The sequence below is a fragment of the Cinclus cinclus genome, chromosome 15 (genome assembly GCF_963662255.1).
Source record: "Cinclus cinclus chromosome 15, bCinCin1.1, whole genome shotgun sequence".
In the NCBI taxonomy this organism is placed as follows: Eukaryota; Metazoa; Chordata; class Aves; order Passeriformes; family Cinclidae; genus Cinclus; species Cinclus cinclus.
The window spans coordinates 964,990-988,199 of record NC_085060.1 but is presented as its reverse complement, the minus strand read 5'-3'; the positions used below and the strand labels follow the sequence as shown (position 1 = coordinate 988,199).

General features: G+C 55.0%; 3 protein-coding genes across 4 annotated transcripts; 1 reads left to right on the top strand and 2 right to left on the bottom strand.

Annotated features, from left to right (window-relative positions):
* Positions 1–277: 277 nt before the first annotated feature.
* VAMP7 (vesicle associated membrane protein 7) lies at positions 278–14,040 on the bottom strand. Of its 2 annotated transcripts, XM_062503001.1 has the most exons (8): positions 14,011–14,040; positions 8,421–8,580; positions 6,844–6,901; positions 6,234–6,371; positions 5,210–5,300; positions 4,887–4,954; positions 3,444–3,536; positions 278–2,603 (listed from the first exon to the last, which is right to left on the bottom strand). In XM_062503001.1, the coding sequence occupies exons 2-8, from the start codon at positions 8,564–8,566 to the stop codon at positions 2,535–2,537; spliced, it is 663 nt and encodes a 220-aa protein (XP_062358985.1). In that variant the 5' UTR covers positions 8,567–8,580; positions 14,011–14,040; the 3' UTR covers positions 278–2,534. The 2 variants fall into 2 exon arrangements, with proteins under 2 accessions (XP_062358985.1, XP_062358987.1); XM_062503003.1 differs by lacking the exons at positions 6,844–6,901; positions 14,011–14,040 and having other exon boundaries at positions 8,486–8,573.
* A 93-nt stretch (positions 14,041–14,133) lies between these two features.
* LOC134050031 (DNA-directed RNA polymerases I and III subunit RPAC2-like) lies at positions 14,134–16,939 on the top strand. The gene is made up of 5 exons (XM_062502841.1): positions 14,134–14,189; positions 14,882–14,979; positions 15,880–15,956; positions 16,300–16,382; positions 16,726–16,939. Exons 1-5 carry the CDS (start codon positions 14,148–14,150, stop codon positions 16,771–16,773), a joined length of 348 nt encoding a protein of 115 aa, XP_062358825.1. The 5' UTR covers positions 14,134–14,147; the 3' UTR covers positions 16,774–16,939.
* Positions 16,940–18,046: 1,107 nt separating this feature from the next.
* LOC134050025 (endothelin receptor type B-like) lies at positions 18,047–22,931 on the bottom strand. The gene is made up of 7 exons (XM_062502831.1): positions 22,476–22,931; positions 21,523–21,635; positions 20,843–21,047; positions 20,283–20,432; positions 19,476–19,609; positions 18,808–18,916; positions 18,047–18,196 (listed from the first exon to the last, which is right to left on the bottom strand). Exons 1-7 carry the CDS (start codon positions 22,929–22,931, stop codon positions 18,047–18,049), a joined length of 1,317 nt encoding a protein of 438 aa, XP_062358815.1.
* Between the last annotated feature and the right edge of the window lie 279 nt (positions 22,932–23,210).

Sequence of the window (23,210 nt, the reverse complement as noted above, 5' to 3'; positions counted from 1 at the left end):
AGAGATCAGGGCAAGGTGGGTGTCAGTAAATTAAAAACCCACAGCAGGCGCTGTGTGCTGTTCCTGAAACGTGCACGTGGCCTGAGCAGAACCAGAGGCAGGAAGCAGCACAGAGGAAGTTCCTGCACTGCAGAGATCTCCTGTGATGCAGGGAAAGAGGAAGAGCAAGAGACATCTGGGGCCCAGGAGCTGCTGCTGTCCCTGGCTGTCACCCCCTCCCCAGGCTGGCACGGTGGAGCTCAGAGAGGTTTCTGCCCCCAGTGAAGCTCAGTGGGGTCCCAGCACTGCCCTGTGGAGTTTTTCACCCCATGTACATTGTTTTCTGAGACATGTCCTGCTCACACTGATCTTCCCAGAGAACTGAAAGGTAAGAGAGCAGCAACATCTGATTTTTCTCCTGTTGCCTTTCCTGTGCTCTGTGTTCCAAAGGAGATTTCCCAGGCTCTGCCCCCCCCAAGTCAAACTGCTGCTCTTCCATGGGCATTTAACAGGAGGTGAAGAGCAGAAACTTCCTCAGAGTCAGATGTTAACTGCTTGAAGGCTACATCCCAGTTCAAGTCTCTCAGGCAGGGGGGATTGTTCCCATTTTTTCCAGCCTGCCAGAGCTGGCTGCAGTTCCAGGCTGAGCAGAGCAGCAGGAAGGTGCTGAGGTTGGATGCTGCTGGCATTCCCAGGCATTTCCATACAAACCTGCTGCTGCCAGGCACTTGGGAGAGAGGGAGCACAGCACACGTGGGAGCTGTTCACTTTATTTTATCCTTTCATTTTTCTAAGCTCCCTTCAGCTCCCAATATTCTCCATGGTTGATACCAGGAAAATGCAGCTTTGCCTCCAACTGAGATAACAATCAACAACTCCCAAGAGTTTCCAAGTCCAAGAGGAAATCCAATTCCCTCATCCCCAAGCGTGAGCCTGCTTCCAGAACCTTCCCCTGTACCAGCACAGAGCACTCCCAAGGTAGGCTTTCCACACAACTCTGCTTTCTGTACAGGAATTTTATTGAAATCAAGGTCATGGTTTTTTTTACACTAATGCCTCAGTGCATCCTCGAGAAGGAAAAGGAATTTCTTTAAAAATTATTTGTACATAAGACAAGAAATGATCCAAATGAACATGGTAACAGCACTATCCCTAAAACATGCACGGCTGCACCTGGGGCTGCAGGAGCTGCAGGGAGGGGGCTCCAAGCTTTACATTCACAACACAAAGAGAAGCAGGTGCCAGTGGCCACTGGCACTTTGTGGCTACCAATCACCCTTGGTGAAACCTCAGCCCAGCAGAAGACAAATCCAAAGGAGCTACTGGAGACTCTCCCCCTGGAGCTGAGTCCTGCTGGGAGCTCCATGGTCAGTGCCACACTGAAGGAGCAGCAGAGCCACGTCCCCACCCTGCCACTGTCACCAGGACCTCGTGGCACCAGCTCGGGCACCAAAAGAAGCCTCCCCTTCCATCCCTCAACTCCCTTGGGCCAAAAGCAGATTCCTTACCCCCTGAAGGGTGTTTTCCATTCCTTCCCCTTTGCCCAGCCCCCGGCAGCTCCAGCTCCTCAGCCAGGCCTGCCCCGGGATGGAGATGTGCAGCTGGCACAGAAACAGCAGCCCTGAGCCTGCATTTGGTTACCAGCCTTGGGTTTGGTTTGAAATCCTCCCAGAGGAGGAAGTTCATCCTCTAGCAGAGCCTTTCTCCCTCTGACCTTGGAGAAAAAGTCACCAGGCACCAACTCCAACCCTTCTCTGCCCTCCAGTTCCAGTGCACACCTTCCAGGAGAAGCACAAGCAGCAGCTCCCTGGCACCTCAGCAAGCCAGCCTGGCCCCAAATTCACCGTAGTCGGTGCCAGAATTATAAATTAAATTAATTGCAGTCCACCCTCCCAAGGAGAGCAGCAGAAATCATCTGTGAGAAAGCAGATCCTGAACCGTGTGTGACCACCCCCTCTGCTGTGTCCATTCAGCAGCCAGCCTGGGGGGGGGGGGGGGGGAAGGGGGTGTGAGGAAGAAGTGAGGATGAGGAGGCAGCCATTGCACAGCTGAGGTGACCCCCCAGCCTCCTGCCTGCAGCATCACTGCAGGAACAGCAGCAGCACCTCCACCTGTGAGTGCACAAAGCCCTGCCCCCCATTTGTTCCTGCCAGGGTGACACCGTGACCTCCCCGTGCCACCAGATGTGGCCAGATGTGCAGGAGAGGCTCTCTGGGAACCCAAACCCACCTGTCCACCCCAAACCTGCTCTGTGGGACAGCTGCAGCCACTCCTGTCCCCGCACAGGGGAAGCCACGGGGCCAGCATGCACAGAGCTCTCTGCAGGGGTGGCACTGGGACAGCAAAGGGAACACAAAAATCCTTTCAAGTAATTAACCCAGCCCACTCTTGAGAGCACGGGAGCAGCAACCAGCCGGGTCTGTCTGGGTGATAAGGCAAAGAGTCTGAAGTCCTGGAGGGATGGGAGGGTGAAGGTGGCAGCGGTGACAGGCAGGAGTCACTCTGGAGGTTCCTTCTTCACTTCTTCATCTCCTGGGGAGCAGCTCCAGCTGCAGCTACTTCTGCACACAGCTGGGCCAGGCCAGCCCACCACACACGGCCGACAGGATGATGTACAGGATCACCTGGGCAAGGAACACGGGAACGGCGCAGGGAATTAGGGACTGCCAGCACTCGCTGACTGCCACAGCACTCACCTGGACACCCCACATGCCCAAAGCCTTGAAGAACCTGTCTCACACCCTCCTGTCCCCCCCTGCAGCTGAGAGCTGTCCCCATGTAGAGACAAAGTGCTTCCCACCCTGCCCCTGCTCCATCCACAGTCCTTACAGCTGGAGGGGAACTGTCCTACCGAAAAAAAAATAAAAAAAAATTAAGGCACTTTTGAGTCACAGAACGAGATCCCACCAGGACTGAGGGCTAAAAAGCCACCCCAGCTCCAGCAGGGCACCTCAGCTGCTGCTGGGGCAAGCAGGGGCAGCTCCTGGTGCTCCCCTCTCCTCTCCTCTCAGAGGGTCACAAAGTTTAGAAAAAGCCTCCACAACCATCGAGTCCAGCCTTTGATCAAATCCCTCCTGCCACCAAGTGCCACATCCTCTCGTTTTCTGAACACCTCCCTGGTGACCCCAGCACTGCCTTGGGCTTCATCTCTCAGGGAAGGAGTATTTCCTAATATCCAACCTGAACCCCCCCCCGTGACTGCCTGGGAGAAGAGGCCAATCCCCTTCTCACCACAACCTCCCCCAGGTGCCTGCAGAGCCAGGAGGTGTCTCCTGAACCTCCTCCTCTCCAGGCTGAGCCCCCCCAGCAGCTCTGATTGTCCAGGCCCTTCACCCTCCTCACACAAGGACACTCAGGGCCCTGGTTCTGCCCTGCCAGGCAGAGCTGGGCACACACAGATGCCAGGACAGCAGCAGGGGTTTGGTGGTTCCAGCTGGCACAGCAGCTCCAGGCTCCCCACTCACAATGGACACGATGATGATGACGATGGTGAGCTTGAGGTTCTTCATACACATGGCTCGGGCAAGGTTCCTGCTGGTGGTTTTGAAAGTGACTGACTGCAAGAGAAAACAAGGAAAATCCCAGGATGGATGGGACCTAAATCCTATCCAGTGCCATCCCTGCCATGGCCAGGGACACTTTCCACTGTCCCAGGCTGCTCCAGCCTGGCCTGGGACACCTGCAGGGATCCAGGGGCAGCCACAGCTTTCCTGGGTAAGCTGGTATGGAAATATTTGGGATGTGGTTGTCCCATCCCAAATGTCCTCTCTGTACCCTGCACTTTCACATATTCAAAATAGGATTTGGGCAGCAAATGACCCCAAAGAGCCCAGGCTGGCTCAGTGCAGCCATTCCATGGGGTAGTGCCAGCTTTTCCTGCAAACCACCCTCCACGAGGCTGCAGCAGGCAGGAACCACATCCCTGGGAGCTGCAGCTCAGAGCCCATTCCCAAGGTGGATCTCCCTCCCTGGATCTCCCTCCCAGGCTGTGGGACATTCCCCCTGAAGGACATTCCTTCCACCCCTTCATTTCCCTGTGCTTTCCAAAGCCAGCACTCCCTGGGACAGCTCCTCCATGAGCTCAGCCCAGCTGCTGCAGCAATTCCAGCCTCCTTCTTTCCCTAAAGCTTTACCTGAGCTTTCAGCCCTGCCACCACCTGAGGACAGGGGAAGGTTTGAACACCTGGGAGCTCCAGGTTCCCTGCTGGATAAGCTCCTGGCATTTCTGCTGCCCCTCCAAAGCCAGGAGGGTTTTGGGACAGCTCAGGGATGTTTGGATCCCACACAGGAGCTCCTGGCACTTTCCCAGCCCAAGGACTGGATGCCACAGGAGCTGGGCACCAAGCCAGGATGCTAAGGCAGGGATTCCCAAAGGAAAGACAAAAAGCTTCCAGAGTGCACAGCACTTTGCTACATAACTCTGCTTGATAATTACATTAATTTGGGGTTTTTCTAGTCTTCGCTTCCTCAGAAACACTCCGAGAAGCTCCAGAGTCTTTAAAGATTATTTAAATGCAACAACTCAGCTTTTTAAATTTTAAATCAGCCACACTTTCCCTGCTGGTATCAGAACAACTCCACAGATGCACATTTTCCAGTTTATTTGCATCCAGCTGCCTTCAGCCCAGGCTACCAGGGCAGTGTAAATTGTGATTTTATCCCTCCTATCACTGCAGATAACCAGAGGGGGGTTTTTTCTCCCCTTTGGGGACAAGGGATGAGGACAGGGATGTGTCACCCTTGGCTGGCTGTGGCACAGGGAGCAGCTGGATCTTCCCCAAACTGGGATGCAGCTGGAAAACAGCTGGAAGGAGGGGGAAGGACTCCCTGCAGGTCTCCAGGTGCTGTCCCCACCTCCCTGCTGCACAAACACAACTTCCCCACTTCCAGGATTTCCCCAGGCTCACCGAATCCACGAGATTCTCTGTTTTATCAATCAGCAGCTCCAGCTTCTCTCCTCTCTGTGCCACAAGGTCTGGAGGAAAAGAGAAAAAGCTCTGAAGGTGAAATCCCAGAGCAAAAAGCTGCTCCCAACACCCAAGCCAGGAGCTCCAGCTTTGCTGGGATAACCAGGGACTTGGGGAACAGCCTCACATCCCACAGGATACATTCTGGGACTGAATTTTGGGTCAGTTCCAGATCTCACCCTCTATTTTGAATGGTCAGACTTGTCCAACCCCAAACCCAAACCAGAAGAGCTGCAGAGAGCAGCTCCCAAAGGAAGCAGTACCTATGTTCCGGACCATGATCCCTTTGAGTTCATCAATCTGGGCTTGTGTCTCTGCCACCTGGTCTGGGCCCTTGCTCTCCGAGTGGTATTTCTGCAACACAACAGCCAGGGAAAACAGAAGCCTCAAAAACCAGGATCCAGGGAAAACAGGAGCCTCAAAAAACAGGACCCAGGGAAAACAGGAGCCTCAAAAACCAGGACCCAGGGAAAACAGGAGCCTCAAAAACCAGGACCCAGGGAAAACAGGCAATTTGTGCCTACTTTAAGATATGGTTAAATTCTTGCTTCTTTAAATCTCACAGCCTTGAGGCTGATGTGTATCAGAGCAATAAATCCTGTGGTCCCATCCCTTCACTAAAGTGACACTAACATGTAGGGACAGCCCTAAAACCACCATTCCTGGGACACCTGGTCTTTAATCCAAGGGACATCTCCACAAAGCTCACCCTAGGAGAATCCCTGTTGGAACCTTGGAAATTGAGAATTTTGGGTTTTCTGTGCTGACAGGCACTGACCCCCAGGAGAACACTGCATTTGACCTGAGGCTGTGGAGAAGGCTTCCAAAATTGAGTGATGGAACTGGGATCACTGGTGTGCAGTTTGAATACAAGTGTGCAGTACCACGGGGTGAAAAATTTAGAATTAAGGTCTTAGGATATAGCAATATACATAAAGCCAAGTGGAGGTTTTAGGGTGGAGGTTTTGTATTTCTTCTTCTTCATGGGTCTGGGTGGTATTTTGTGATTGGATAGAAAATTCCACATTGTGGGTCTCGGGTGACCAGTTATTGCGTTAAAAGTAAAAGTAATTTAGGTGGCATTTCTTAATTGGACCTTAAAAGGCCTTGTAGAAAGAGAGATTAGAAAGTTAGCTAGAACTCCCTGTAACACAGATAGAAATTAATAAACATCGGAGTCCAAACAAGAAATCTGCGCATTGGACCCTGAGGAAGAAAAAGGAAATGGAACAAAGGGAAGAGATTGCTGAGGGGAGCTGGGCTGGCAGGGAAGGGGCAGGGGCTCACCAGCTGAGCAGCCAGCACAGAGGAGAACTCGCTGTTCATGGCATAGGGCAGGGCAGTCTGGGCTCGGGAGCCGTACGTGGTCTGGAAACGCTTCTTGATCTCGTTCAGGAACGTGAAGGCTCTGGAGCGCTCAAAGTCCTGCGAGCAGAGGGCAGGGAGGGTGGGACAACAGGAACAACTGCCAGGGCTCTCAGCTCTGCCCAGGACAATGCCAGCTCCACTGCTGCACTCGTTTCAGGGAGTGCTGAAATCCTTCAGCGCTTGCAGAATCCCGGAGCAGCAGGAAACGCCACTGGCACGGTCTCTGCAGCACCAACCCACTGCTCTCAGAGAGAGAAACTGGGCAGAGCCAACAGCTTCACCCCAAAACTCACAACCCACGTGTCCCTCCCGTGGCAGGGGTTGGAATGGGATGGTTTTGAAGGTCACTCCCAACCCAAACCATCCCACACTCCAGGCTGAGCTCCGGGCTGAGCTCACAGCTGTAACTGAGGTCACTGTGGCTCCAGGGGCAGAAAAAGCAGCTCAGAGCAGCCCTCATTAATAAATACCACATGGAACCCAAAATTCCCAGATTTCCCGGGGCTGTAGCTGTGTCCCCAGTACTCACATCATCTGTGATGCACAGGTAGATGATCCTGTCCTGGCAGATGTAATGGAACAGGTAACTGCAGGGGATGGAAAGGAAGAAACAAAACGTCATTGGGAGCTGCCACATTTCCACAGAAATTTCATTTTCCAGAAGCCACTGCTCCCTGTGGGGCCCTTGGGGGCTGGCAAGAGAAAATCCCAGTTATTCTACGGAGCTGGCACAGACAAACACGTCCCAGGTAAATCTCCAGGGAAGTGAGGCTGGGGAACAGGTCTCTGCCTGAAGGGCTGCTCCCATCAAAAAGTTCAGAACTCCTTGCACATCCACAACTCTCCTGGAAGGAGTGAGGTGAAACTTGTCTGGTACCACCCTGTAGACTCCTCAGAGAGTCCAAGAAGGATCCCAGCAGCAGAGAGAGCAACCCAAGAATTCCTGATGCCAGAGGGCTGCTTTTCCTTGGACATTGATGCAAAAGACACAGAAGTTCTTAAAAAACAAAAAGAACTCAGTAACAAAATTAATGAATTCAAGATTCAAAGAAACTCAGGTTTTTCCTGTTTCAGAATGGGAGAAACTATTTTGGACAGAATCCAGGGAGTTTTGGAGCCTATAGTTTTTGGGGCAGAGCATCCCTGGGAGGAACTAGACAGGAGCAACAATTCCCAGGGCTCATGGAGCTTCACAGCTCCCACATCCTGCCCAGTTACCTCCAAAAATGCACTACAGCACTCCTCAGACTCAACTCTTCCGCTGGTTGAACAGCACTCAAAGAATTTCTTTTACTTAAAATATTAAAATTTATCCTTAAAATTCCAGCAGGAGGGAAAAGCTGCATACCCAAGGTGTGTCAGACTCCAGAGCAGGCACTGGAGGATTTGAGAAGCCCAGCCCAGTTCTCATCTCCTGCATCCTCAGAACAGCTCTGACACAACAGCTTGGGCACCAGAGAGGAGCCAGCCATGCTGCCAGTTCCCAAAAAAAAAGAGCTCCAACACCTCTAAATTTGGGATTTCCACAGTTGTTTTAGTTTATTCCCACTGACTCAGCCACTTCCCACATGCAGGAAGTCCCAGGTGATGAAGCTTCTACTCCCTGCCCAACCAACACTGACCAAGAGCTCAGAGAGGGCTGGAAAAATCCAGAGAAAACCTCTCTGTGTCCTGCAGACTGGATTTGGGGCAGCCCATGTGAGCACAGCTTGTCTCAAAGCCCCCCAGGCAGCCCAAAAAGGGTGAGAGTTTTATTTAAAGTCACGTTCAAGCCTCAGAAAAACCAGAGGAAGCTTCCAGAAGCCAAACTCCAAAGACTCCACAGCTGGAAGGAACCCTCCAGCTCACCTTGGAATTATATAAAAATGGAAAACTCAACTTTGTGTCAGCTGCCCTGTGCTGCTGCTGGAGCTGAACTCAAATTTGTGCTGCAGAGTTCTGGGGGACAGAAGGAGCTGCTGAGCTGGTGGCATATTCCATCACACGGGAATTTGGATGGGAATAAATAATTACAGAACCACAGAAAAACCCCCAAACACCCGCAGTTCCTTTGTGTCCTCATGCATGCCCACATTCCCCCCAGAGCCAAGGAGAGGGGTTACTCACCTGCCATGGGAATAGGTCAGTTTGTTGTTCTCAGATGGGATTTTGGCCAGGATCTGCTCGGTCACCTCCAGGAAGTTCCCTCCACACCAGGCATGCTTGGCCAGGATGGTGGTGCCCCTTGCCACCACAGCAAACAGGATGGCCATGGCTGCTCTCCTGCCTGGGGACACAACAGGGGGGACATCAGGAGCTGGCACAGGGACCAGGGCACCACAACCACAAAGTTCTGCCACTTCCCCTTTTAGGTTCCGCTCACAAAATGACACAAAACCCTCCAGAAAAAGGAGTTTTTATCACCTCTGTGCCTTGTGAGGGTGGCAAAGCTGACCTCAGAGAAGCTGTGGCTGCTCCTGCATCCCTGGAAGTGTCCAAGGCCAGGCTGGATGAGGCTTGGAGCAGCCTGGGATAGCAGAAGGTGCTGTGAGCTGGAACTGGATGAGCTTTAAGCTCCCTTCCAACCCAAACCACTGTGGGATTCCCTAAGTCTCCAGGGCTGGAAGAACACCCCTGCTGCCACAGAAAGGGACATTCTTAATCAGCTCAGTATCAGCACATTAATCTAGGGCCAGAGTCAGATCTGGCACATGGCAGAGCCCAGCTGGGACAGCTGCCCTGCTCATCCTGCACATCCATAAGCCTCTTTTCTGCTTAGGAAGGGCTTAGCACCCTGCAAAACCCAAAAATCTCATTTTTCACTTTGCATTTAGGCCCTACTTATTGCCTGCTCTGTTCTGTGCCTCGACAGATGTGGCAAGATCCCAGACCTATCTCAAATCCCCCAGGAGAGCTCTCTGGGAACAGCCACAGAGCAGGAGTGGGGGCTGAGCTCCTGGATCCAGACTTTCCACCCCCCTGGTGAGAGTTAGGGAAATCTCCTGGATTAATGAGGCTGAGAAGGGAGATCCCAGCAGGGCTCTCTCCTGGGCAGGCTGAGCTCCACAGATCCAGGCTTGGCCAGCACAGACCAGGACAACTCCAAACCTCCCACAGGTCTGAGCCCAGCACTGGAGGGGGAAAAGGATAAAGTCACGGATTTCTTCACAGGACAGACTCCACACAAGCACCTGGGAGCAGTGCCAAGGGGAACACAACCATGGAATGGTTGGGGTTGGAAGGGACATTTCCCACTGTCCCAGGCTGCTCCAAACTCCATCCAACCTGGCCTTGGACACTTCCAGGGATCCAGGGGCAGCCACAGCAGCTCTGCCTGTTGGGGCTGCCCTTCCCTCTGCTGTGAGCAGCATTTAATGTGCCTTATCCAAGGTTTAACTTTCTTTCATCCTCAGAAACTTGCTAGACCTGGCTTGGCTGCTCTCCAGGTGGAGGTGCTGGCTCCCTCAGCAGCTTCCAAGGAATTGCTTATTCCTTTAAGTTTCAGCTCTGAGCAATCTCCACTTTGCCTCACTTTAAGGTCAAAATGCTCCTGTCTTAAATAATACTGTGAGCTAACAAAGCCCAGGGAATTCACTGCACTCTCCTGTCCCTCACAGCCACTGGACACAGAGGATTTGACCAGTCCAGGGCTGCCCCAGGCCTGTGGAGCAACACCAGGGCACAGCCTGGAATCACAGCCACCACCACACACCTGGAATCACAGCCCAGCACCACACACCTGGAATCACAGCCCAGCACCACACACCTGGAATCACAGCCCACCACCACACACCTGGAATCACAGCCACCACCACACACCTGGAATCACAGCCACCACCACACCTGGAATCACAGCCCAGCACCACACCTGGAATCACAGCCCAGCACCACACACCTGGAATCACAGCCCAGCACCACACACCTGGAATCACAGCCCAGCACCACACACCTGGAATCACAGCCCAGCACCACACCTGGAATCACAGCCCACCACCACACCTGGAATCACAGCCACCACCACACCTGGAATCACAGCCAACCACCACACCTGGAATCACAGCCCACCACCACACCTGGAATCACAGCCCAGCACCACACCTGGAATCACAGCCCACCACCACACCTGGAATCACAGCCACCACCACACCTGGAATCACAGCCCAGCATCACACCTGGAATCACAGCCAACCACCACACCTGGAATCACAGCCACCACCACACCTGGAATCACAGCCACCACCACACACCTGGAATCACAGCCCAGCATCACACCTGGAATCACAGCCAACCACCACACCTGGAATCACAGCCCACCACCACACCTGGAATCACAGCCCACCACCACACACCTGGAATCACAGCCACCACCACACCTGGAATCACAGCCCAGCACCACACCTGGAATCACAGCCCACCACCACACCTGGAATCACAGCCCACCACCACACCTGGAATCACAGCCCACCACCACACCTGGAATCACAGCCCACCACCACACACCTGGAATCACAGCCCAGCATCACACCTGGAATCACAGCCACCACCACACCTGGAATCACAGCCCAGCACCACACCTGGAATCACAGCCACCACCACACCTGGAATCACAGCCAACCACCACACCTGGAATCACAGCCCAGCACCACACACCTGGAATCACAGCCCAGCACCACACCTGGAATCACAGCCCACCACCACACCTCTTGAGCAGGCAGGTGAGTGTCCAGCACCAGGAAACCACTGTCTGCTCCTGCAGCCACCCAGGAGCCACAGAAAGGAGCAGAAGACACATCCCTGCCCTGCAAGGACCAAGTCAGGGCACAGAGCCCACACACACAGACCTCAGCTTCCCGAGAAGAACAAACCCAGTCTCAAACTGAGGACTGTGAAGTGGTTTGGACAATTCCTACACATCTCTCCTCTTTCAACATCGGGGACTGGTGGAACTCCCACCCCTGAGGTGACACTTGAGCAGCAGCAGTGCCTTCAGTTCTCACAGCGCTCAATTCCCTCAGTTCATGGCTCTCACCTCCCTGGATTCACAGCCCTCATCTCCCCAAATCCAGCCCAAAACTCCCTGAGTTCACAGCCCCACGTCCCCAGATCCCTGTCCCTCACAGTACTCAGGACACAGGAGCCCGTGCTCAGCCCCAGCTTTGAGCAGAAGGGGTTAAATGAAGTAAGAGATTAACAAGGAGCATTTTCCTCCCTGAGCAGCCAGTACCAGCCTTGTGCCACTCCTGGTAGTAACACAAATCTGTTAAACTGCTCCACAAGGTCCTTCCTCAGCAGTTACAGGAACGAAATCCCTTAAATCAAGCCCTCTGCAGAGCTTTCTTCTACCTAAACTCACAATACCACACAGCTGGAAGCAGCCAAGACCAAACCTTCCAGAAAGACACTGCAAGATGCTCAAGCTGCTGTCTGAGGTCCCTCTGGGGATTTAACTGAAGGATCCTGGAAACACAGAAGGGTTTGGGTAAGAGGGACCTCAAAGCCCATCCAGTGCCACCCCTGCTATGGCAGGGACACCTTCCACTGTCCCAGGCTGTTCCAAGCCCTGTCCAGCCTGGCCTGGGACACTTCCAGGGATCCAGGGGCAGTCCCAGCTTCTCTGGGCACCCTGTGCCAGGGCCTGCCCACCCTGACAGGGAGGAATTCTTTCCCAACACCAGGCAGGGGAAAAAAGGCACAAAAAAACCTCTTCAGGAACATCAGAAACCCATCCTCAGCATGATTTCCTGTTTTCCTTCTGGCCCAGAAGACTCCCAGCTCAGTGCCAGTGAGCCATGGAAGGTCCCTGCCTGCCCTTCCAGAAATCCTCTTAGAGAAAGCAAAGGGCACCACGCTGCTGTTTAAGCACAGAACAAGGGGAGGTGTTGCAACCCAGCCAGTTGCAAACTGCTGCAATAAAGAGATCGTTTGAGCAGAGTGAGCTCAGCAGAAAGCAGCCCGGGCTTCCCTTTAACCTCTGCTGGGCAGCTGGAAAAATCATTATTTCATTACAGAATATTCCACCCTGAAGCCCTGGGGCTCTCCTGTTCGTTTTGAGCCTGAGAATTGTGACATTTTTGCTCCGACTTATCCCGAGTTCAGCTTCCCTTCTGCACACAGAGTTTACTTCAGATTGCCCCAGTGTGTCACTAAGGAAACAAATCACCAAGGAAATGAATCCACGTGCTCCTCCAGCCCCATCACCCTGCCTGGAAGCAGCACTGCAGGGTTTGGAGGGGGTTAGGACAGCCAGCAGCACGGTGATTGAGTAAGCAGCTCCCTAAAAGGGGAACAGCCCAAAGCACGGAACCAGGGAATTGTTCAGGTTGGAAAAGCCCCCCAAGACCACCGAGTTCAACCATTCCCAGCACTGCCAAGGCCATCCCAAGCCGTGTCCCCAAGTGCCACATCCACAGGGGCTTTTAAACCCCCCCACCACTGGCCTGGGCAGCTGGGTCAGGGCTGGACAGTCCTGTCCGGGTCAGAATGTTCCCAATATCCCCCCAAAACCTCCCTGGCAGAGCGACATCCTGTCACCCTGTCCCTGTTCCCTGGGAGCAGAGCCCGACCCCCTCCAGCCTCCCAGCACACCTTGCCAGCACACCTATGATTCATTAATTAACTAATTAAGCCATGCAGTGCTACATGTGTGACACCGTCCACTTCCCAGACACACCAGTACCACCCCAGTAACACACTAATAATACCCCAGTAACGTGGCAATAAATCTCCCAGTAAAACACTAATAAATCCCAGTAACATGGCAATAAATCCCCCAGTAACCCACTAATAACATCCCAATAACATGCTACTAGCACCCCCAGTAACACACCAGTAACACAGTGATATAACAGTCCAGTAACACACAAATAACACACCACTAACAGCCCAGTAACACAGTGACATAACAACCCAGTAACACACCAGTTACACACCATTAACAGCCCAGTAACACACCATTAACAGCCCAGTAACACAGCGATATAAGAGCCCAGTAACACACCATTAACACAGCGATGTAACAACCCAGTAACAGACCAGTAACACACCAGTAACACAGCGATGTAACAACCCAGTAACACACCAGTTACACACCATTAACAGCCCAGTAACACACCATTAACAGCCCAGTAACACAGCGATATAAGAGCCCAGTAACACACCAGTAACACAGCGATGTAACAACCCAGTTACACACCATTAACAGCCCAGTAACACACCAGTAACAGCCCAGTAACACAGCTATATAACAACCCAGTAACACAGCGATATAACAACCCAGTTACACACCATTAACAGCCCAGTAACAGCCCAGTAACACACCAGTAACACAGCGATATAACAACCCAGTAACACACCAGTAACACACCATTAACAGCCCAGTAACACACCAGTAAAAGCCCAGTAACACAGCGATATAAGAGCCCAGTAACACACCAGTAACACAGCGATGTAACAACCCAGTAACACACCAGTAATAGCCCAGCAGCACTCCCGTAACACGGCAATACCACCCCGGTACCCGCGGTCACCCCGCTGTTCCCCGAGCCCGTCCCCGGTGCCGAGCGCGGTCTCCTCCCGCCGGCAGCGCCTGCGGCCCGCGGGGCCGGGCGGGGCTGGGGCCGTGTCCGCCGGACCCCGCACCCAAACCCCCAAACCCGGTCCGGTCCGGTCCGGTCCGGTCCGGTCCGGCCCCCCGGGCCGAGCCCCCCCCCGCGCTCACCGGCGCTCCGGGCCCCACCGGCCCCGCTGCGGCCCCGCCCGGCCCGGCCCGGCCCCGACGCGTTTCCGGCCGCGGGGCCGCCGGGAGCGCGGAGCGGCGGGACCGGAACCGGAAACAGAACCGGAACCGGAACCGCCATGGCCGGCACCGGCACCGGCACCGGGCCCGCGCTGGAAACCGTGAGGGACACGGGGAGCTGGGGGCGTGGGGGTCGGGGAAGGGAAGAGGATCGGGACCGGGTTCGGGATCGGTGATCGGGGCTCCTCCCGCTCCCTTACAGAACACGGGGCCCGGGCTCTGCTCCCGAGGAAAGCAGCCCCACGTTGTGTCGGGGAGGGAGAAATTCCAGTCATGGAAAGGTTGTCCGGCGCTGGCACAGCTGCCCAGGGCAGGGCGCAGTGCCCGTCCCTGCAGGAGTTTAACAGCCCTGTGGCACTTGGGGACACGGCCTGGGGTGGCCTTGGCAGTGCTGGGTGCTCGGTGGGCTTGGGGGGGGCTTTTCCAAGCGAAACGATTCCGTGCTTCCATGATTCTGTCATTCCCAAGCCTGGCTTAGTGGTAGGGCACCCTGACGTGCGGTGGTGGGGCAGCAGCAGGACAAATAGTGTCAGGATGGCTCCGAGGGACACCCTGGCATCCCGTGGTGAACAGCAACAGGTGGAGCCCAGGACTAACCTGCTCTAAAACTAGGATTTACATTCTAGGAGCTTTCCCTCTTCTCTGAAGGTGCCACAGCAGCACCAGAGGTGGCCCAGTGAGATCCACAGCCCTGCCAGTCACTGGGAAGCTGAGCACGGGGGCTGATCCTCACCCTTCGGCTGTCCCTGAGCTCAGGGAGCTCAGAGCTTCTCTCCTCTTCCCCTGGTGACAGATCCAGGCGGATGGGACAGACGGGGACTGCGTCACGTTCGTGCTGCACGACGAGGATCACACCCTGGGCAACTCCCTGCGCTACATGGTCATGAAGAAGTGAGTGGGGCCTCTGAGGGACCTCCATGCCCTGCTCTGGCCTTCTCCTTCCCCATCCACACCACAGCTGTGGCTGGCATGAGGCAACAAAATCCCAAATCCCCCCTGTGCACACCCATCCCACCTGCTGCTCCTCCTTTTCCTTGTGCTGAGAGCACCAACAGCCCTTAAAGGGCCTGAGCAGCCTCTCCTGAGCCTCCACCCACACCCTCCCCTGCCCAGGAACCCAAGGTAAGCTCAGCCCAGGGCTTCCAGTCCTTCCTGAGCTGCTGGAGGAGGAACTGGGTCCTGGACTCTCCAGAGAGGCTGTGGATTTCCCATCCCTGGGAGTGTCCCAGGCCAGGTTGGATGGGGTTTGGAGCAGCCTGGGACAGTGGAAGGTGTCCCTGCCCATGGCAGGAGGCGGGTCTGGATGGGCTTTAAGATAAATCACTGTGACAACACAAAAGAAGCTGCTGGCCAAAGCTGGGAGCCAAAGCTGGGAGCCAAAGCTCCAGCACTCAGCTCAGCTGGAGGGAGAGGCCCTGCAACATTCTGGGAGCTCCTCCAGTGCCCTGGCCCACTGAACCTCTTCCACCCAGCACAGCAGCAGCAGATTGGGTTGCAGGGAGAATTCCAAGCATCCGGGATCCCGTATTGGGATCTGCAGAGCTGGCACTGCTCTGGTTGTGGTGCCAGCCATGCCCTTGTCCTGCAGAGCTCCAGCTCTGCTCAGAGAGAGATGGGTGCGAGGGAACAAGGTCACCCAGGGAGTTTCCCCTCAGCACATCCCTCCCCTAAGTCATTCTAGAAACATCCAGAGCCCCAGCAGGCCTGGGGTGCCCTGAGGCTCTGACTTGCCTGGGATTTGCCGTGGGTTGGAGTGGGTTTCACTGCTCCCTCTCCTCTGCCCTCCTGCAGCCCTGACGTGGAGTTCTGTGGTTACTGTATCACACACCCCTCAGAAAGCAAGATCAACTTCAGGATCCAGACCAGAGGTGAGGCTGGGGCTGTCCCTCCATGTCTGGGGCCCTGTTCTCATGGGATTCCCCCTGCTCATGGCAGCTTCCCACCAGGAGTCTGTTAAATAAAGAAAAGCCCTTTCTCCCTGCCCTCTGCCAGGCACTGCAGTGCTGAGCCTCTGCTGAGCCTCACAGGCTGCTCCAGAATTGTGCTCTAGCTGCAGTGGGAAGCACATCCCTGGCTCCAGGCACCTGGGCTGGCTAGGAGCAGCCCTGAGCTGTGGGGCTGGGGAGGGGGCACACCCCTGGGGAGGTGAGGACTGCCCTTGGGAAGCACTTCCCATGTTCCTGATCCATCTTTTCCCATCTTTTCCCAAAGGAGCCCTTCCTGCTGTGGAGCCATTCCGGAAAGGGCTGAATGACTTGATGGGTGTTTGCCAACACGTGCTCAACACCTTTGAGGTGAGACATTCCTGGGGAGTTCAGGGTCAGTTCTGTCCCTTGGGCCATTCCTGGGGAGTTCAGGGTCAGTTCTGTCCCTTGATCCCAGAGGGGGAGGTTGAGTCTGTGTTGGGGACACCTTTGGCAGGAAAACGTGGGAGTTTTTTTGGACAGGCTCTGCCTGATCCATGGCATGGCCCAGCTCCCTTTCCCTTGGAGTGACTGTAGATCTCAGTCACTTCCAAAAGCACCTGGAGCTCTGTCAGAACTTCCCAGCTCCAGGCAGAGAGTGCCAGCACAGCAGGGTGGTGGCTCTGTGCTGCCCAGGGACATGTTGGTGACATTTGTGTTTGTCTTGTTTCAGAGGAGCATGAAGGAGTTCAGGGCACAGAAGGAGGAGGAGATGCAGTAGCCTTTGGGAGTGGCAGGGATGCCCATGGATGTGTAACCTCTGTGTGTGGAATTCCCTGTGTCCAAATGAGGGTTTTTGTTGTTGTTGTTGTTGTTTTTATTTTTTTATGACTTTGCTGCAAAATGTATATTCTTGAATAATAAAGTTTATTATTTTAGATGCTGCAGAGCTGATGCTGTGTCTTGCTCAGCACAGAGTTGGAGGGTCATAGAAGATGGACACAGATTGCTCCACAGATTGGGAAATTTATGGAAAATGGGCTGGTCTTGATATCCTTCAGTCTCTGTTTTCCTTGAAACCCATTTTTCTTTATTATTTATGCATAAAACATTTACAGTTCAGTGAAAGTTAAGCTAAAAAATCCACCCCGACACCTGGAAAATCTTTTAATTGCAGCTCTCATCTCTTCTCCCCTTTTCCTCTCCATTTTTTCCCATGACAAAGTAGAAGGGGGAAAGAAGGAAAAGAGAGAGAGGGGAAAGAGAGATTTGGGAAAACCAACAAAATAATCATCAAAAACCTGGTAAACACAACTTCTTCATGTAGTTCTCCTGAAAGTTTTGGCAAGAAGGTTAGGATGGAATCACATGGAATCAGTCACATGGAATCACATGGATTGCAATCCCAGACTGGTTTGGGTTGGGAGGGACCTTCACTCCCCCTCCTGCCATGCATGGGCAGGGACTCCTTCCATTATCCCAGGGTGCTCCAAGCCCCGTCCAACCTGGCCTTGAAAATTGCTGGAAAATCACCTGGAGGATGAATTATTGCCAATAATAAATCCCAGACAGCCCTTTCCCGTATTTTAGCTGGTTCTAGTGGCTCTTCCAGCTGAGACTGGACCTTCCCCAGTGCCTTTCCCACCTCCACATGACCACGAGGACATCTCTGTCCCCCACAGGGATTTCTCCAAGAATTGTGTCTGTCCCTCTCCTCCTCACCCCACATCCATCTCAGAGTGACCACTCCAAACCTTCCTTCCCTTCCCATGCTCATCCTCCCCACCCCACGTTCCACCCTCAGGCAAATGGCCAGAAATCCCTTGTTTTTCCTGCAAGGCAATGAAGAATCCTGTGAGGATGTGAATCCCCTTCCCCCTCCTGCAGAGGTGACCTCTGGGGTCAGGGGCTGCGTTTGGAACTGGTCCCAGGGCAATGCTCCAGCTCCTTCCAGTTGGGTTGGACACGAAGGCAAAGCTGATTCAGGAAGAGCCTGGGAGAGGATTGGAGGGGTCCTGCTGTCCTTGTGCCTTGTCCTGGACAGTGACAGGGATTTAGGAAGAGCTGTACTTGTTGCTCAGGCGGGAGCTGCTCCGGTCCAGCCCCAGCTCCTGCCCCGTGGCTTTCCACTTCCCAACAGATCCCTTCTCATCCGTGGGGGTGATGCTCAGGGCTGGCCTCTGGCACCAGCAGCACAGGCAGGACTGGGGAGACACAGGGATCAGAGGTCACACGTGTGGGATGTGGGAAAAGAGGAGGGAATATTCCCATATTTGTGCCAGCAGGTGTCCCTGCACAGTGCCAGGCTGGGAGTTGCTGAGCCTTGCTGTCCTGCAGCTCTGCTGGGAGTGGGTTTTCCAGGATAGGGCTGGGGAAGGTGGGAAATGAGGATACTGAAATTTGGGGAGTTTTTTGTAATTGTGTGTTCTCATCATTAGGGAGCAGAAAATACAGGTGATGCTATGCTGGGCTCAATTCCCCATCCCAAATCCCATCCCATCCCATCCCATCCCATCCCATCCCATCCCCTTCCCTTCCTATCTCAGGGCTTCATTACTCCTAAAAATTATCTCCCAACATCTTGGGTTCAAAGTTTGGAGCAGCCCCAGCCCCTGGTCTGATCCCCTGTGGGGATGTTCCTGTCCCAGAGTGACAGGGAAGTTTTGGCTTGTCCTAAATCCTGCTCTGCCTCTCCCCAGCAGGGCACTGATCTCTGGTGCACCTGAAGAAGAGAGGTACCTAAGGGGGAAAATTTGGGATGAGGAATAAGATCAGCTTGTGTCCCTGGGCCTGATGACCACGGGCTCATTCCTACCTGGAAGCAGTTCTTGAATTTCCGGCTGACGAAGTACAGAGCCACGGGGTTGATGCAGGAGTTGAGGGAGGCCATGTTGATCCCAAAATAATCCATCACCAGGAGGAAACTGAGGTGGGAAGGGGGAGAACAGATGTGTCAGAAACTCCTGGAGGGCAGAGAGAATTTCTAAACTGCCTGGCCTGGGATCCTGCTTCCGTGGAGGAGCAGTGAGTGATAACAGAGCTGAACACAAATCCATCCTCCCCTAAGAAGAACCACTTTTCCCTGCAAGGAGCATTCCCTGAGGAAGCCAAGAGCACGAGCCCGGATTTCTCCAGGTGCTCCTGACATTCCCAAACCCCAGCACAGCACAGCCCCTGGCCTGGGCTGGGTTTTGGCCAATGGGTGGAAGAGAAGGGAGAGAGAAAGTGAGGAGCCCTCAGCCCAGCTGGGAATGTTCCTACTCCCAGCAGACCTCAACTTCCCAGAGAATTCCCAAATTCAATTTAACCCTTCTCACGCCGCCCACCCTCTCTGTGCCCATCAGGAGGGCGCTGCCATCCGCACAAGGAATTACCGACAGCACGAGGTGGAAGGCAACTCCCCCAGCCTGCTGCAAGCCAAACAGGGCCAGTGCTGGTCCCAGTGGGGCTCCTGGGCTGGTGTCACCTGCTGGGGGGCTCTACCTGAGCAGCTCACAGCGGTTGGGGTCTGTCTGGTCGTAGATTGTCTTCTTGAGGATGCGGCTGAGGTGCAGGGGCAGCCAGCAGAGCGCGAAGATCACCACCAGGCAGAACACGGTCTTGGCCACCTCCCTGCGCTGCCAGACAGGGCCAGGGGCAGCGTGAGCACTGGGGAGCAGCTCCCAGCTCGTGGAACCACGGAATGGTTTGGGTTGGGACATTAGAGATGGGCAGGGACATCTTCCACCAGCCCAGGTTGCTCCTGGAACCCGAGTCAGGTGCAGGAAGGAGCAGGGCAGCAGCAGCAGCTCCAGGTGGGTCAGACCCCTGCCCAGCCTCTCCTGGGGGTTCTGCTGGGATGTTCCCTGGATGAACCCTGGTTCCCTGGGTGTTCCCTGGGACACCCCCTCCATCCACCCCTCACGCTGTTGGGGTGAGAGCCAGCTGGAGCCCCTCAAGGAACCATTCCCAAAGTGTGGGAGGAGACAGGGAAACTTTCCCTGCACGCCTTGTCTGGGATTTGGCACATCCAGCCTTTGGTCCAGTGTGGCGTGGGCTGGGATAAATGACCTGGAGAGCTTTAGTGAAGCTGGGCTGTGGCCAGAAGTGTTTGGGGCCATCCCAGAGGCTGGAGATTTTGGAGATTTTGGAGTTGAAGGCTCTTTTCCCTGGGGTAATCCTGCACCAGCGTGCCAAGATCCACTGTGAGGCTCTGCCAGCTTATCCTGTCCTGCACAGGGATGGGAGTGTCCCCCTCCAACAGCACTGCCTCCTTCTGGGAACCCCAAAATTCCTCCCTGGGTTCCTCACCCGTTTCATGTGGTCATTCAGGGCAATCCTCATCCCATTCCTCTTGCTCAGCATCTCACAGGACATGAGGGTGTAGAAGATGCCCGTGCACACCAAGGGCAGGCAGAAATAGAAGCCAAAAAGCCACCAGTCCTTCACATCCCGGTAAAACTGCAGGGCAAAGGGACAGAGAGAGGCTGGCAACAGGAAAAGGGCAGGAGGGACAATTTGGGATGAACTTGGACACTCCTGAAGGGGGATTTGGATTGGGATTGGGATTGGGATTGGGATTGGGATTGGGATGCACACAGACCCTGCTGAAGTGGGGTTGGGATTGGGATACACACGTATTGTCATGAAGTGGGATTGGAGCTGGGATTGGGTTTGGGTTTGGGACTGGGGTTGGTACACACACGTACACTCACGAAGTGGGATTGGGTTTGGGGTTGGGTTTGGTTTTGGGATTGGGGTTGGGTTTGGTCTTGGGATTGGCATTGGCATTGGCATTGGCATGCACGTGTACCCTCATGAAGCGGGATTGGGTTTGGGTTTGGGGTTGGGGTTGGGTTTGGGGTTGGTACCCTCATGAAGCGGGATTTCTGCTCCGAGGCCAGCATGCACACCCACAGGTGCTGCTCCCAGTAGCTCAACTCCACCATGTCGAAGGCGATGGCCTCGGGCACTGCCAGCACGATGGCCACTGCCCAGATCAGCAGCACCTCCACGGCCTTCCACATGGGGATCCCAATGCCCTGGATCCGGCTCCAGGACGCCACGGCTCGGTACCTGCCCAGGTGTGGCAATGTCACAGGAGCAGGTGACCGTGAGAGAAGCAGCCAGGGAGGGCAGGAGAAGGTGCAGAGTAGAATTGTCCCCAAAAGTCCTTTTTCCTTCCCTCACACCTTCCCAAGTGTGGGAATGGGGAAGCAGGGGCTCAGTGGATGGATGGGATGGGATGGGATGGGATGGAATGGGATGGGATGGGATGGGATGGGATGGGATGGGATGGGATGGGATGGGATGGGATGGGATGAGATTTGGGATGGGGGCTGTCCTTGGCCACCCCTCCTCACCACCCCACCCACACCACAATCCTCCCCTCATCCTTTCCTATGATTCCAACTCTGGAATTTGAGCTCCACAGGAGAGCAGCCTGTCCCCATCTTGGCATTAGCCTGGGAACGAGCTCCTGCTTCTGCCTCAGGTGCCAGGGGAGGGCCAGGGTCAGGCTGGGCAGGGCAGGTGTGGTGTCGTGTCTCACCTGTCGATGCTGAGGGCACAGAGGCTGAGCACCGTGATGCCCACAGAGGCTTTCTGGATGAAGGGCACCAGCTTGCAGACCTGCACTCCGAAGGGCCAGTCCTTGGCCAGGAGCTGGGGAAGACCCACAGGTTACCAGGCTGCTTTGGGAACGTGCCTCCAGCTCCTCTGGGCTCCCCACACCTCGTGGGGGAGCCCACAGAGAGCAGGGAGAGCTCTCTGAGCTCCCCACCCCTGGGAATGTGCCGTGGGCGCTTTCCCGTGGTTTGCTGGCACTGGGAATCTTGGCTGGACACAGAGATGAAGGATGGTCCAGACACCAGGTCCTGACTCCAGACCCTGGGCGGTTTTGGATGGATCTGGGTCCTAAACTCCACACGAGGTTACTTTGGGTTGTTTTCAAAGGGAGAATGAAAGTCGTGTTCTGACACAACCAAAATCCAGCCTGGACACTCCAGAGCCGTTTGCAGCCTCTGAGCACATTCACTTTCCTGGCAGAACCCACGCTCAGCTGGCACAGGCAGAGGGGACAGCGTGTCCTGACAGCTGGAGAAATCCAGGCCACTCATTCCAGAGGGGAACGAGGAGAATTCCCAGCCCCTCTGCCCCCCTGAGCCCCAGAGCCCTTCCTGAGGCCACCCCAGAACCCACCACCCATTCCAGCTCTCTCCTCCACACAAATCTTGGAATCCCAGAAGGGTTTCAGAAGGACCCTAAAGCCCATCCCGCAGTGGGCCAGGACAGATCTCAGCATCCTACAATTATGGAATCATGGAGTGGTTTGGTTTGGAAGAGACCTTAAAGCCCATCCTGTTCCTGCCATGGGCTTGGACACCTTCCACTATCCCAAACTTCTCCAAACCTCATCCAAACTGCCCTTGATCACTTCCATGAACCCACAGCTCATCCAAGAGCCCCTCCCAGGTGGGAGCAGCCCCACCCAGCCGTGCCTACCTTGTAGACGTTGATGGGCAGGGCGATGAGGATGTAGAGCAGGTCCCCCAGGGCCAGGCTGGCGATGAGGACGTTGGGCCCGTTCCTCATGCACTTGTTCTTGTAGATGATGCGCAGCAGCGTGGAGTTGCCGATGATGCCCACGATGAAGATGCTGCAGGACACGATGGTGTTGATGTACTTGAAGACGTGGCGGATGTCGGCGGGCCGGGCGCACACGGGCAGCAGGGGTGGCTCCGAGGAGGGGATCTCTGACAGGTTGGACACTGGCACGCCCTGGAGGAAGCCAGGCTGCAGCAGGCTGGAGGGATGCTCCTGGCCGAGCACCTCCAAGGGCACGGTGCTGTCCTGGAAGGATCCTGGGGTCTGGCTGCGTGTCCCTGAGAAGAGGCAGCTCAGGAGAATGGCCAGGGCTGGGGCTGGTCCCGCTGAGGAGCTGGGGGCAGGAGTCCTCATGGTGCCGTGGGACGTCCTGGGATCTGCCAGTGGAGAAAGGGAGCAGGGAGAGAGGATGGAGAGATGGGATGCTTTGGGGAAGCCTGGAGAGGAGGAGGCTGAGGTCAGACCCCGCTGGGGTCCGAAAGCTCCTCATGAGAGACAACTCCGATCTCTGATCTCTGTGGGCAGGGACAGACCCCAGGGAATGGCTGCAGCTGTGTCAGAGAGGGTTAGGTTGATATCAGGAATGGTTCTTCCCTCACCCAGAGGGTGCTGGGCACTGCCCCAAGGCTGCCA

What these genes read in the sequence shown, in the direction of transcription:
- VAMP7 (XM_062503001.1), bottom strand. Translation starts at nt 8,566, where the DNA reads ATGGCCATCCTGTTTGCTGTGGTGGCAAGGGGCACCACCATCCTGGCC. An exon ending in ACCTGTGCATCACAGATGAT is followed by an intron (nt 6,372 to 6,843) that starts GTGAGTACTGGG and finishes CTCTGCTCGCAG; the next exon opens with GACTTTGAGCGCTCCAGAGC. An exon ending in GATCATGGTCCGGAACATAG is followed by an intron (nt 4,955 to 5,209) that starts GTACTGCTTCCT and finishes CTTTTCCTCCAG; the next exon opens with ACCTTGTGGCACAGAGAGGA.
- LOC134050025 (XM_062502831.1), bottom strand. Translation starts at nt 22,931, where the DNA reads ATGAGGACTCCTGCCCCCAGCTCCTCAGCGGGACCAGCCCCAGCCCTG. An exon ending in TGCCCATCAACGTCTACAAG is followed by an intron (nt 21,636 to 22,475) that starts GTAGGCACGGCT and finishes GGTCTTCCCCAG; the next exon opens with CTCCTGGCCAAGGACTGGCC. An exon ending in AACCGCTGTGAGCTGCTCAG is followed by an intron (nt 18,917 to 19,475) that starts GTAGAGCCCCCC and finishes TTCCCACCTCAG; the next exon opens with TTTCCTCCTGGTGATGGATT.
- LOC134050031 (XM_062502841.1), top strand. Translation starts at nt 14,148, where the DNA reads ATGGCCGGCACCGGCACCGGCACCGGGCCCGCGCTGGAAACC. An exon ending in CCGGGCCCGCGCTGGAAACC is followed by an intron (nt 14,190 to 14,881) that starts GTGAGGGACACG and finishes CCCTGGTGACAG; the next exon opens with ATCCAGGCGGATGGGACAGA. An exon ending in ACGTGCTCAACACCTTTGAG is followed by an intron (nt 16,383 to 16,725) that starts GTGAGACATTCC and finishes GTCTTGTTTCAG; the next exon opens with AGGAGCATGAAGGAGTTCAG.